This window comes from Crocuta crocuta, unplaced genomic scaffold, assembly GCF_008692635.1.
Source record: "Crocuta crocuta isolate KB4526 unplaced genomic scaffold, BGI_CrCroc_1.0 scaffold31, whole genome shotgun sequence".
Taxonomy (NCBI): Eukaryota; Metazoa; Chordata; class Mammalia; order Carnivora; family Hyaenidae; genus Crocuta; species Crocuta crocuta.
Genome location: NW_027528362.1, coordinates 2794605 through 2807294, shown reverse-complemented (window position 1 = coordinate 2807294; position 12690 = coordinate 2794605). Strand labels below are relative to the sequence as shown.

The following is a 12690-nucleotide window of genomic DNA, read 5'->3' as shown; positions in this document are numbered from 1 at the left end:
GGAGGCGAGCCGTAAAAAAGGGAAGTTCTGAAAAATTGTCAGAAGCTAAGTGACAAATAGGACAACTTCAGATATTTCAGGAGGTCAGATTTCTGAGTGATATATGAATTATAAAAAGAATACACAGAATGTTAAGCAAAATGGAATCCTTTTAATTATGTGACATCAGTAACTTGCAAGACGTACATGGGCTACCTTCAGCAGAGTCCTTAAATGAAGTGACAATACTTTGGTCAAAAGTTGGTTGAGAATTTGATATTGATCTTTCTCAGGAAAGATCATATTTACAATATGATGTATATGCATATATGTATATATTTACAAATAATGTTTTTGAGCATGTTTTCAAACTTAATATGTTATTTTCCTGTTTACGTTCTGCAATATTATATAATATAAAATATAAAATATTATCTTAATATTTAGCCATTATGTATCCCTTATCTTCACTCACTTAAACTACTATATAATATTTTATTGGCATAATTGATTTACCCATTCTTTTCTTCAAGGAAATGGCAAGGTTTTCGCCATTTTTCCAAACACTGCCATAACTCACATTCATATATATACATTTTTTTGTCCACATGTGCAAAGTTTCTCTAGAGAGGTAGCCTTTAAAACTTTTATCACATCCAATAAAAATATTTTGAACATATACCGAAAATGTATGAACGTGGCACCTGTTATAAATTATATATTTAATTACTATACCATATTAATATGTGCATTATAAATAATTTTAAAATATATTTAAAGACTAAGAAAAGTAAAAAACCCAATATCTTACAAGTATTTTTATTTACTGGTGGTAAATATTCTGAAGGTAGATGACGTGATTATATACGCCTCATTAGTTTCTAAAAGTCTCCATTTAAGATTTAGAAAAAAATCTAAGCCTAGGCTTGCTTGTATCAGTTCAGTTTATTTCAATCCTTGGGTTTCATGACTGTCATGCTGAAAGATACACCAAGGAGAGAGTATGGCCAGGACGTAACTGACCATAAGTAGGTGAAAAAGAAATCTTCATTTAAAAAGATAGTTGTGGGTTTGTTGAAATCATTATGGTACGGGGATAACTGGATACCCCCATGCAAAAGACTGAATTGGGACCCTACATGATACCACACACAAACTTTTTCTCAAGGGATCATAAACCTAAATATAACTATAACAAAAACATTTATAAAAGAAAAACAGGAGTAAATCTTTGTGACCTCGGGTTAGACAGTGGTTTCTTGAATATGAAGCCAGAAGGACCAGGAACAAAAGAAAAAATAACAACTTGGGCTTCACTATATGGAAAGCTTTTTTACTACCAATGAAATCATCAAAAAGTAAAAAGCCCATAGAATGAGAGAAAATATTCTCAAATCATGTATTTTGATAAGAGATTCTGAATATATAAAGAACTCTTACAGGTCAAGAGTAAAGAGAGAACCCAATTTTTTAAAGGGGACTTTTTTTTAATATATAATTTATTGTGAAGTTAGCTAACATACAGTGTGTACATACAGTGTGCTCTTAGTTTTGGGGGTAGATTCCCATGATTCATCGCTTACATAAAATGCCCAGTGCTCATCCCAACAAGTGCCTTCCTCAATGCTCATCACCCATTTCCCCCCACCCCCACCCTAAATGAGACATTTTTAAAGAGACATTTCTCCAAAGGAAATATACAAACAGCCTACGAGCATAGGAGGAGGTGCTCAGCATCATTAATTATTAAGGAAATGCAAATCAAAACCACAAACAGATACCATTTCACACTCACTAGGCTCTAACCAAAACAAAAACAAAAGCAACAAAAAAGGCAATAACAATTGTTGGTGAGGGTGTGGGCAAAGTGGAATCCTTTAGCACTGCTGGTGGAAACGTAAAATGACAGAATGATGCAGACGCTTTGAAAAACTGTTCCTCAAAATGTTAAACATGGAGTGACCATATGACCCAGCCATGTCACTCCTAGGTGTCTACCTAGGACCTAGGGTCCTGCTGACCCGTGTCAGGTTCTGTTTTCTGTGGTAAGCACCTGTCAAACTACACCAAGTCAAACGCCCAGGGACTTAAGGACTTGAGCTTAATTCAGAGAGATGTTCTCCCAGTACCCAGAAATTGATGGACATTAGTGGTTGCTGCAAAGCTGATGAAATTTGTCTGTATGTTTTAGGAGTGTAGGGGTTTAAATTGTTCTCTTCAGTACTTAGGTATATAATCTTATTACTTCCTGTTCTTTAAATTGATAATCTGCTGAAAGCGTCCACTCACCTATCTGGTAGGAAAGATCAACTGGTCTTATTTGGGGCAGCACCCTTCTCTCTTGTGTAGGACAGGAGCATCGGGGTCTTCTGGAGCCTGGAACGTTTAAGGAAGGGATCTAATCCTCTGTTTACACTGTCACCGTCTATATGGCTCTTTGAAGGCAAACAACTCAACTGTCTCCGTGTGAAGCTTAGGCACAGGGGACTTTGCAGAGCCTGGAAGCCTTGGCCCTAGTGGCAAGTCTTGTGGGTGCTACACGCCTATCTGTTTTCTGGTGGGGTGCCAGGCACCCTCACTCCAGGACCTGCAGAGCTGAGGGGCGCTCCCCCAAACGGTCTCTGGTTGCCGGGCTGGCCCACTTCTCCCTCTCCACTCCTTGGAGCCCCTCTCTGCTCCTACAGGTAAAGGACAGAAAACGGCCTTCCATCCCCACCCCCCGCAAAAAAGAAGCCCCGGATGGAGCCTGTCTGTTAGGGTACCAGGCAACTTCTGCTTTTCACATTGACCAGTATCTGATGCTTCCTCTTGCATTATTTACGTGGACTTCACTGCTTTAGCTCTAAAGTTTCTGGGCGAGGAACACAAAGGCATGCTGTCTTCTCGAAGGGGGTGCTCAGCACCTATTTCAATCCATAACCAACACCCTAACATACCATTAAAATAGAGCCCAGGTGGCTGAGTTGGTTAAGCATCCGACTCTTGATTTCCGCTCAGGTCATGATCTCACAGTTGTAACATCAAGCTCCAAGTTGGGGCTGCTTGGGATTCTCTCTCTCCCTCTCTCTCTGCCCCTCTCCCACTCATGCCCCGCCCCCCTGCAAAATAAATAAACAGACTTAAGAAATAGTGCCTAGTTACAAAGTACTTAGAACAGCTCTGGGCAGAGAACTGTGGCAAATTCTTTGGGGCGTGTTCTCGTGAGTGGGTGACCAAGGACCAACCCAGGGTTGCTTCTTTCTGCCTTTATCGTCTAGAAATCTTCTGTAAATATCTTAAAGTCCTTCCAAAAGAGAGCATAGCCCAAGTTCAGGTGTACAAACTATGACTAAGTGAAATAACCCTTAGTCCAGTCACAAGACACATGGTTTCTGTTTCAGATTTGTAAATACTTTTGATGAGAGCTTCAACATCACAATGGATGGGAAAGTTTATGTGAATGTCACCAGTCACAATGCCAGCGAATATCAGTTTTTTCCTTTGGGCACGTAAGTACCGACATGGGACACTGTGCTCTAAAGTTCAAGGGTTTCATGTCTTCTTTCAACAATACATCGAAGCTGTTAATTCCAGGAATGTTTACCTATATTATTCTTTCTCTTCATAGAAAAAGCTTTACGATAAGCTCAACACAACAGATTCCACAACAGTGTAAGAATAATTTCCAATCATCCAACCTCGAATTCGGTAGTGCCTATACCTATGTAATCAGTAGGAAGGTCAGTAACTCATTCTGTTGTATCAGAACTTCTACTCAAACATTTAGGTCATGGTAATGACTTAACTGGAGATATATTAGTGTCTGTATTTTAAATGGGCTTAGTATTCATTCTGTTCACCACTAATTCTTTAACTTATCATTGACTTAAGTTCACTGTTATTTTTAGAATAAAAATAAACAGACTAATGGACTCTAAAAGTTCGTGTTAACTAGTATTTGCTTCTTCTTCATAGTCTATTTACATGGACTTATGAACTTTTAGTCCAAAGAGATGGCAACACTTTAAACAACCCTGACTTCCAATCTGCTCTCTGATTTAAGAGGAAAACACCAGTGAACAGATTTTCAAATGCCACCAAGGCCATTTCATCGCAAGCATAAAATGAACTGTCGCATATTTGCATTTAAAACGTGTACTTACTTGACAAATCATATGATGTGATCGTAGGAGTCCAAACTCCATTTGCCTGTTTGAGCGATTTTTATTCTAGAAGCAACCTCCATTTTAATTTCTTCTCACTTTCGCCTTATTTGTTTAGAGCGATGGCTGCCCTGACTTGCACATGTTTGAAGATATTGCACCCAACACAATTAACATGGCTCTGCAGATCCCACAGTATTTCCTGATCACCTGCGGCGAAGTGGTTTTCTCTGTCACGGGACTGGAGTTCTCGTATTCTCAGGTCTCCTGTTTACTGTTTCTACTGCCCATGCTCCTCCCTTCAAAAAAATACTGCTGGGACTTAATTTAAATAACCTCTACATTTATAGTTCAGAAAACTCTAGAAAGCATTATGGTATATTCCACCAAACAAGGTTTTTGAGATCACCAAGTTGTTGAATAATAATATGACTCTGGTTAGCTTCTTGGGTGCGTACATCATATGATGTTGAATTCCCACACTGTATACTAGAGATTTAGAGTCCTACGTGGGAAAAAGTGTATTAATGACTGTGACTAGGATCATGATAGGCAGAGAATTCTAGACTCTGAAACAACTAAGTGATGTCAGCTGTTCATACTGGTGCTCACTTCCAGATCTGTGTCTTTGTGATCATTAAGGCTCAGTTGAGATCTCTTTATGGCTACCAGTAAACACACTGATTAAGGCCTAGCTTTTATTTATTTCTTAATTTTTTTAAATGTTTGTTTATTTATGAGAGAGACAGAGACAGAGTATGAGCAGGAGAGGTGCAGAGAGAGAGAGAGAGGGAGACACAGAATCTGAAGCAGGCTCCAGGCTCTGAACTGTCAGCACAGAGCCCGACACAGGGCCCAAATTCTCAGGACCTCGAAATCATGACCTGAGCCAAAGATGGGCACCTGACCGACTGAGTCATCTAGGCACCCCAAGGCCTAGCTTTTCAAAATTAAGTGGTGTTATTACTTATTACTTTCAATTGTTAAAGATGAGATTAATGAGACAAATTTTGCGGATACCAAATGAGAGCTTAGTTTCTGAACTATTTAATCAAAATACAGGTAAGGCTGTTGTGGCCATATAATGCCCCGTACCTTCAAGTCTTGCAGTAAAGATTATAAGTGTAAGTTGACCAATTCCTTTCTGCAATGACCCCACATTCTAATTAAAGATGACCATACCATAGGTGACGAGAGAGCTTCTGGTGACATGGCAGGGAAGCCCGCAGAAGAGCAAGCTTTTAGCCCAGGGAGCAGCTGCCATGTAGGGGAAGAGATGGTGGGATGGATGGCTTTGCTTGGAAACTCCTCTGTAGAAATAGAATTGATTCATCTGTAGTTTTGTCCATTTAACGCAGGACAACAACTTTGCAACAATGTGGAAAGTGGAAAATGAGGGATTCTTGTATGTTTATACATGAGTGTTCAGGGTGTTATCCAGTTGATAATCCTTCTTATATTTGAACCAACCTGACTTTCAATGTGCATTTTTTTTTAAGTTTGTTTGTTTGTTTTGAGAAAGAGAGTGAGAGTGAGTGGGGGAGGGGCACAGAGAAAGGGGCAGAGAGAGAATCCCAAGCAGGCTCCACAATGTCAGTGCAGAGCCCTACGCGGGGCTTGAGCTCACCAACCATGAGATCATGACCTAAGCCAAAGTTGGCTACTTAATTGACTGAGCCACCCAGGTACCCTAATGTGCATTTTATAAATGTTTTTGTTGTTTTTGTTTGTTTGTTTGTTTTTACTTTTGAGGGGGGGAAGGGGCAAAGAGAGAGGGAGACAGGATCCCAAGTAGGCTCCGTGCTGTCTGCACAGAACCCCACGTGGGGCTCGATGCCACGAACCCTGGGATTGTCACCTGAGCTGAATCCAAGAGTTGGACGCTTGACTGACTGAGCCATCAGGAGCCCCCTCAATGTGCATTTTGAGGGCGGACTGCCTAATTAAAGAATCAGTAAGTTGTGTTCTCCAGCTCTGTTGCAGTCTAGATCGGGATTCACTTTGTTTGTTTCCTCAGGCCCCCTCCAACATGAAGTCGGTGCTTCAGGCCGGATGGCTGTTGACAGTGGCTGTTGGCAACATCATTGTGCTTATCGTAGCAGGAGCCGGCCAGTTCAGCGAGCAGGTACAGGGTGGAAAAGGAGATTGTACGAGCCTGTGTCTTATGTGTCAGTGGTCATCCTGTGACTCTCCCAAGCCACCTTTACATACACATGGTCATCTAGGCTAATGATTGGATAAAACCAGCCAGAGAGGGTGATGACCAAACAGTCTTACGGCCAAGTGGGTGCTGATTCTTCATATTTACCCTTGGTGTTACACATATTGGACAATCACATAACTAGGTTGGGTTAACATACCTACATCCTAGTGTGGTTTACCATCAAAGGAAAGATCTTTCCTAGCTTCTGTGAATGCAGCTTAATGGCCCCAAGCCAGACATATTTTCTAGAAAGCTTCATAATATCTAAAGTTAGAGCCATTCTAAGGGTGGTTGCAATTTTTCCAGCCAACATAAAATGAGGGCTTTTCTGATACTGAAACCCTCTCCTTCAACACAGTAGCATATATACCTCCTAAGGGGGTCATCCCTTACTCCATCTGCTTCTTTACTTCTCTCTCTGGTCCCATCAGAGCACATGCTAATTCTGTGTGCTCATAACCTCAAGTCACTGCCAAAAAATAACGTGGGGTCTCACCTTAGAACAATTCAGCACACTATTTTTCCCTCAAGAGTACTGTGTGGTATTCTCTGCGCCCCCATCCTTCTAGGGGCCAGCAATGTCCCTTCACGTGGGTTTTTCAGAAATGTTCTCTCATCTTCTCAAACTCTCAGTTTCTGCACTCCAGTGCCGTTAGAACAATGTCATCTTCCTACTTGGGCAATTCAAGAAAAGCAGGCCATTTTGTATCCATGGTAGTAGCCTCCCAATTTTCCATAACGATTTAATCACAAAGCGCCTCCTACCTACACATAGCAAGAAACGATGCTCCCAATGCGTACAGAACCGTAACCTGTACCTTTTTTGTTGTTTTTTTCTTGTTCCAACTCCAATTCCTTCCAAGTGGGCTGAGTACATTCTGTTTGCGGCGTTGCTTCTGGTTGTCTGCGTGATATTTGCCATCATGGCCCGGTTCTATACCTACGTCAATCCGGCAGAGATCGAGGCTCAGTTTGATAATGCTGACAAGAAGAAGAGCCTGGAAAATATATATTCCACGATGCCTCCCGTCGCACAGACACAGATGTAAGCGTCAGGAAGCAAGCGGAGGATGGACTGGGTCCAGAACATGCCCTGACTTCTGTCCCCTGGTGACAGGACACTCTGATGGGGAAGACTTCAGAATTGTGAACCTAGAAAACTCTTTTCCAAGCAGCCGGCAGTGAACCTAAAAGTCTGAAAGAAGTCTTTTTTTTTTCTTTTTTAAAAGAAAAGTCATATTTAAAGCATGGACGCATACACACACATACATATACACACTTCTACAATCATGAATCCGTACCCTGCCTTTAACTTCTTTTCTACCACATAAATGAAGTTATTTTGGGCTAAATTTTTTGAATGGGTGGCAAAGTGCCGTATTGTTTGCATTCGAACCCTCTTTGAAAACACCATTCAGTGCGGCAGGAGCCAGTGTGACAAGTGAATTTATAGGCCTTTGAATGGTATATAATAAGCGCCACCTAGTATTAACTGATAACTTTACCTTTTGGTTTTTGTTTTGTTTTTTTCCATTCCCTACCTCTTTAAATTTTGTGTGACTCAACAGACCACTTGGGTAAAGGCCAGTAATGACTTTCGGAGTTTCAATGGTATGAAATACATTCCTGTTCTTAAGAGTAAGTGTCTGTGTGTTTCAGGGGTTAGGATAAGAAATCCTTAACATGGGTCCTGATTCTAAAAGTCATGTCCCCTCAATAAAGGTTGGTAAAAGTATGAACAAAAGCAATGCCCACGTACAATAAATTCCAGGAACATGAAATATCAAGGTTTGTTTCTTCCCAGTCCTACTTTTCCCAGGGATATAGAGCTTTCTGTGTGCATTTTTATGTACCATCTTGAAGTGTTTTTCTTGATACTCCCAAGCATTTTTCTGCTGGAACAAAAACTCTTGTAAAGTATTATAAAGACTTCAGGCTGGATTCGTCCTATAGGTATTTATCTCAGACCCAGAAAATTCTGATTTGTCACTCCTACAAAAACAAACTTGTGTACAGCTCTGAATGTTGGAACTTGCCCCTGGAATCATTAGGAGGGAGGGCCTGGGCCAGACTTCCAAGATGCTTCATGCACAAGCTCATCATTGTACGGCAGAGACTGAAGGAAGGGGAGGCTCAAAACCCAGAGTGAGAAACCCAACGTGAGTCTCAAGCCTTGCTGAAGTCCTATCCTTAGGATCAGGTCTTCGTTCTTTAAATGAGGCCCACGAGGCTTTTTCTTCCCATGACACATCTCCTCTCTCTCTGCTCACGCCAATCCAACCAACACTGACCCTCTTCTGGAAAGCATCATGTTCTCATGTCCAGGTCAGAAGAAAAATAAGTCCTGAGACACATATTCTATACCCATCTTTTGCCCACCGCCCCTCCCACCTGGCTGAATCCTCTTCATTTTCAGGATTCAGGCCACTTCCCCCAGGAGTTTTCCCCTTCCCCAGCCTGGCTGTCCACCCGATGCACTCATGCCATTCGCCCTGTCCAACTCTGCCTCGGCTGAAAGCTCTGTGTGTGTCTTGTTCTCCATTCATTCTCTGCAACATAGTGGGCCTCAGCGTGTTCCCCTCGGGCCGGGAGGGGTGTGCTGGTGGAGGCGGGGAACTGAATGTTCAACAATGAGGGGAATGAGCCTAATGAACGAAGTCTGGCATGAAAGCACAGCTATGAGGAACTACTAATTTCGCCTCGCTGATCATTCTGCCCTCTGACTCATATATGGTGCCTTTGATGGGGCAGACCAGTAGCTACAGTGTTGAGGGCTCAGTCGTCATTACCTGCTCTGGCCAATAATTGAAAGAGAAATGATTCTAAATCCTCCAAAGATATTCTAGTCTTACGTGTCCTTACAGCCACTGGGTAACACTAGGCAAGTCTGGACCTTTTAGATTTCATTTCTCCCACAAGGCAAAGAATACCATACAATCTGAAGCCTCAAAAAAATCCTTCATTTCAAGGTATCTAGCCCACAATAGACTCCCCAATGTTTGAGCCCCCGCTTGACTCTGATACTAACACTATATATAGTATGCTTTGCATATGAATGGAAATTATGCCTACATGGTCTTCATTGGCCTTTAAATGACATGAGGAGAGCACGAAGGGAAGTAGGCACTGCGCTGCTCAGGGCTGTTTCCAGAGTCATCCTCTCTCTAGCTATTATTTTAAGACTTCTCCAAACATCATCAAGACTGACAGGTGCCAGCATGGATGTTCTAGATGCAAGGTATTGGACAATAGCAAACATCCTGATGTGGGGACGGCAGAGAGGACACATCTGGCTAAGTCAATAACTCAGCCTCTTTTCATGCTTGCTTTCTGCCTTTCTCTAAGTTCCGGGCTGGTCAACGTAAAACCAAAATGGTACACTGACTTGGCTGTTGGCTGACTGTCAAATGCACTTCAGCATGGATTGGGGAGAGCACCTGGACTGGAAGTGCTTTCACTGGAAATAGTAAGACTTCATCACATATACAGGTTTTTCCCACTCTCTGAAAGTGGGTGTTCCTGTGAAGCCTTCTGTCAGCCCAAATGGCAGAAAGCAAAGAAGTCATTACCATTAATTTACATGGAAAATATTCGAGCATCCCCAGACCCAAAATCTTACCTCTCTTGGGTTTTTCTGATACCTTAGAGTTCATCTCACTAACAGATGCACAAAGTAAATGGATTAAAGCTCAGATACTCACACAGTTCAAAGCTCTGGTGGCTTGGTGCTGAAATGCCAGTCATGGCTCTCAGGAAAGGAGCTTGGCCGCACGGCTCTCGCTCCTCGGGGTGTGTGCAGCCTCTGTGATGCTCTCAAAACCAAAGCTGCATGCTATTTTTTTGTCCCCTCCCTTTTTTTTTTTTTTTTTGTAAAAACAAAAATGCTTGTTGGATTTCTTTCTGCTAGCCAAAACAGGTACGAATTTGGTTTCCGGAAAAGTCAAGTGGCATAATGCAGACTTTCAAGAAGTGGGGAACACCTGTATCTAAAAGCCAAACTACTTTGTGACGTTTTTATAATATATATGTCAATCTTTTTCATATGAGCCTTGTCTTGTTTCCACATTTCTCTTGCTATTGTTTTTAATTTTGTGGATGCTCTTTTTCTTGGGGTGCTAAAATATTTGTCTTACAGTCTATTTTAGACTTTATAAAATTATTTTCCTTTTTATTTATTTTGAGAGAGAGAGAGAGAGAGAGAGAGAGAGCTTGTGCTGGGGAGGGGCAAAGAGAGAGGGGAGAGAGACAATCCCAAGCAGGCTCCACGCTGTCAGCACAGAGGCCAACTCGGGGCTTGAACTCACCCACCATGAGACCATGACCTGAGCCAAAACTAAGAAAAGGATGCTTAACTGACTGAGCCACCCAGGCATTTCGTTGTTGTTTTTTTAACTGTGGAAAAATACACATGACAAAACTTGCCACTTAGCCATCTTGAAGTGGTATGAGGGCCATCACTACCATCCTTCTCCAGGACTTTTCTCATCTTGCAAAACTAGACCTTCGTACTCCCTCAGCAATAACTCCCCATTCTCCAAACCACTCAGAGGCTTCCAGAAAAGAAAAAGAAAAAGAAGCCCTTCCACCTGTCTCCATGCTGTGCTGTCAGAGAGAGTGCAGGCTTCCTAGAGAGTGCCCCGTGTGTCTGGGGCCTCTGACTCCAACCTGACCAAAGGCCGTGGAGACAGCGTGGGCCTCTGGGCTCTGAGGTGTCTCAGCAAGAAGGCAGCCCCTCCCCTCCCCCACCCCCATCACTGCAGTGTGACCCGAATGGCTTTCCATCTTGCTTGCTCTCTCTCATCCTGCTAACCTCTGGCAGTTCCAAGCCACTGGAGCTTTTATTTGATGTAACATCTGGCTTGTTCTAATGAGACTTGTAGGCGCCCTGGATGTGTTGAAAGACTCAAGAGGAACAGGGGCTGGATCTGTGGGGCTGCTTTCTGGGGGCCCCGGGAACAAAGCTCCATGCACCTCTTTTTTTTTTTTTTTACAAATAGTTTATTGTCAAGTTGGTTTCCATATAACACCCAGTGCTCATCCCCACAAGTGTCCTCCTCCATGCCCATCCCCCCTCCCCCCCACATCCATCAGTCCTCAGTTTGTTCTCAGCATTCAAGAGTCTCTCATGGTTTGCCTCCCTCCCTCTCCCCCACCATTTTCCCCCTTCTTCTCCCCCACAGTCCTCTGTTAAGTTCCTCCCAATCCTCCTATATGTGCAAACATATGGTATCTGTCCTTCTGCCTGACTTATTTCCCTCAGCATAACACCCTCAAGGTCCATCCATGTTGCTACACATGGCCAGATTTCATTGTTTCTCATTGCCATGTAGTATTCCATGGTATAGATAAACCACATCTTCTTGATCCATTCATCTGTTGATGGACACTTAGGCTCTTTCCATGTTTTGGCTATTGTGGAGAGTGCTGCTATGAACATTGGGGTACATGTGCCCCTATGCCTCAGCATTTCCGTATCCCTTGGGTAAATTCCTAGCAGTGCTATTGCTGGGTCCTAGGGGAGTTCTATTGTTAGTTTCCTGAGGAACCTCCACACTGTTTTCCAGAAGGGCTGCACCAGTTTACATTCCCACCAACAGTGCAGGAGGGTGCCCGTTTCTCCACATCCTCGCCAGCATCTAGAGTCCTCTGATTTGCTCATTTTAGCCACTCTGACTGGCGTGAGGAAAGATCCACACACTTCTTAGAGATGTCCGTTCTGGAGGCCAGCGTGGAGCCCCAAGAGCTCTCAGTGAGTGCAGGAGTCAGGGGATTGGTCCCACGCAGCACACCTGTGTGCCTGGGGACCGTCCTGTCCTCAGTGCTGAGCCCAGAAAGTGTTGCCTTTGACAGTTCTCATTTCAAAGGCGGCTCCTAAACCATTCTCTGCCCCCCTCCCCACAGGAAAGAGAGAGTAGGGAGGTTCAGGCCCCCTGTCACCGGAGTCGGCTTGACAGGTTTTCCCAGCCTTGCAGTCACCAGCAAAGGATGCCAGGAGCCCTTCCCTAAACTGTACGTTCGGGCAGAGACGGCATTCACGCTGCCCCCTGCTGTTCCGCCAGGATTTTAGTCATGGGAAGATTGAACTCCAGTAAGACTAACCTTTGGTGAGTCACGAGACTTACTTGGGCCCTTGGTTTGGTTTACAAACCTGGAATGAATTCTTATTACGTCCCACTCAACTATCGAAAGTCACACCCACGTGTATCCAATAAGTATTAAGGACCTAGAGCGGGCAGCCTGGAACTCGTCTCTCCTAAGGAGGGGAAGCGAGAGAGTCTCTCCCACTCGGCGCACACACAGCAAGAAGGCGGCCGTCTGCAAGCCAGGAAGCGTCGCCGCCCCAGAAGCCAGCCCTGATGGCGTCTT

General features: G+C 43.4%; 1 protein-coding gene across 1 annotated transcript in view; it reads left to right on the top strand.

Annotated features, from left to right (window-relative positions):
• Window positions 1-8089, top strand: part of SLC15A1 (solute carrier family 15 member 1) — a 45370-nt gene extending 37281 nt beyond the window's left edge. Inside the window, exons 18-22 of the mRNA XM_077753972.1 lie at window positions 3360-3467; window positions 3587-3698; window positions 4240-4383; window positions 6139-6246; window positions 7188-8089. Of these exons, the coding sequence (XP_077610098.1) occupies window positions 3360-3467; window positions 3587-3698; window positions 4240-4383; window positions 6139-6246; window positions 7188-7373 (658 nt within the window). The 3' untranslated portion in view covers window positions 7374-8089. The remainder of the gene's footprint in view (window positions 1-3359; window positions 3468-3586; window positions 3699-4239; window positions 4384-6138; window positions 6247-7187) is intronic.
• The last annotated feature ends 4601 nt before the right edge of the window (window positions 8090-12690 follow it).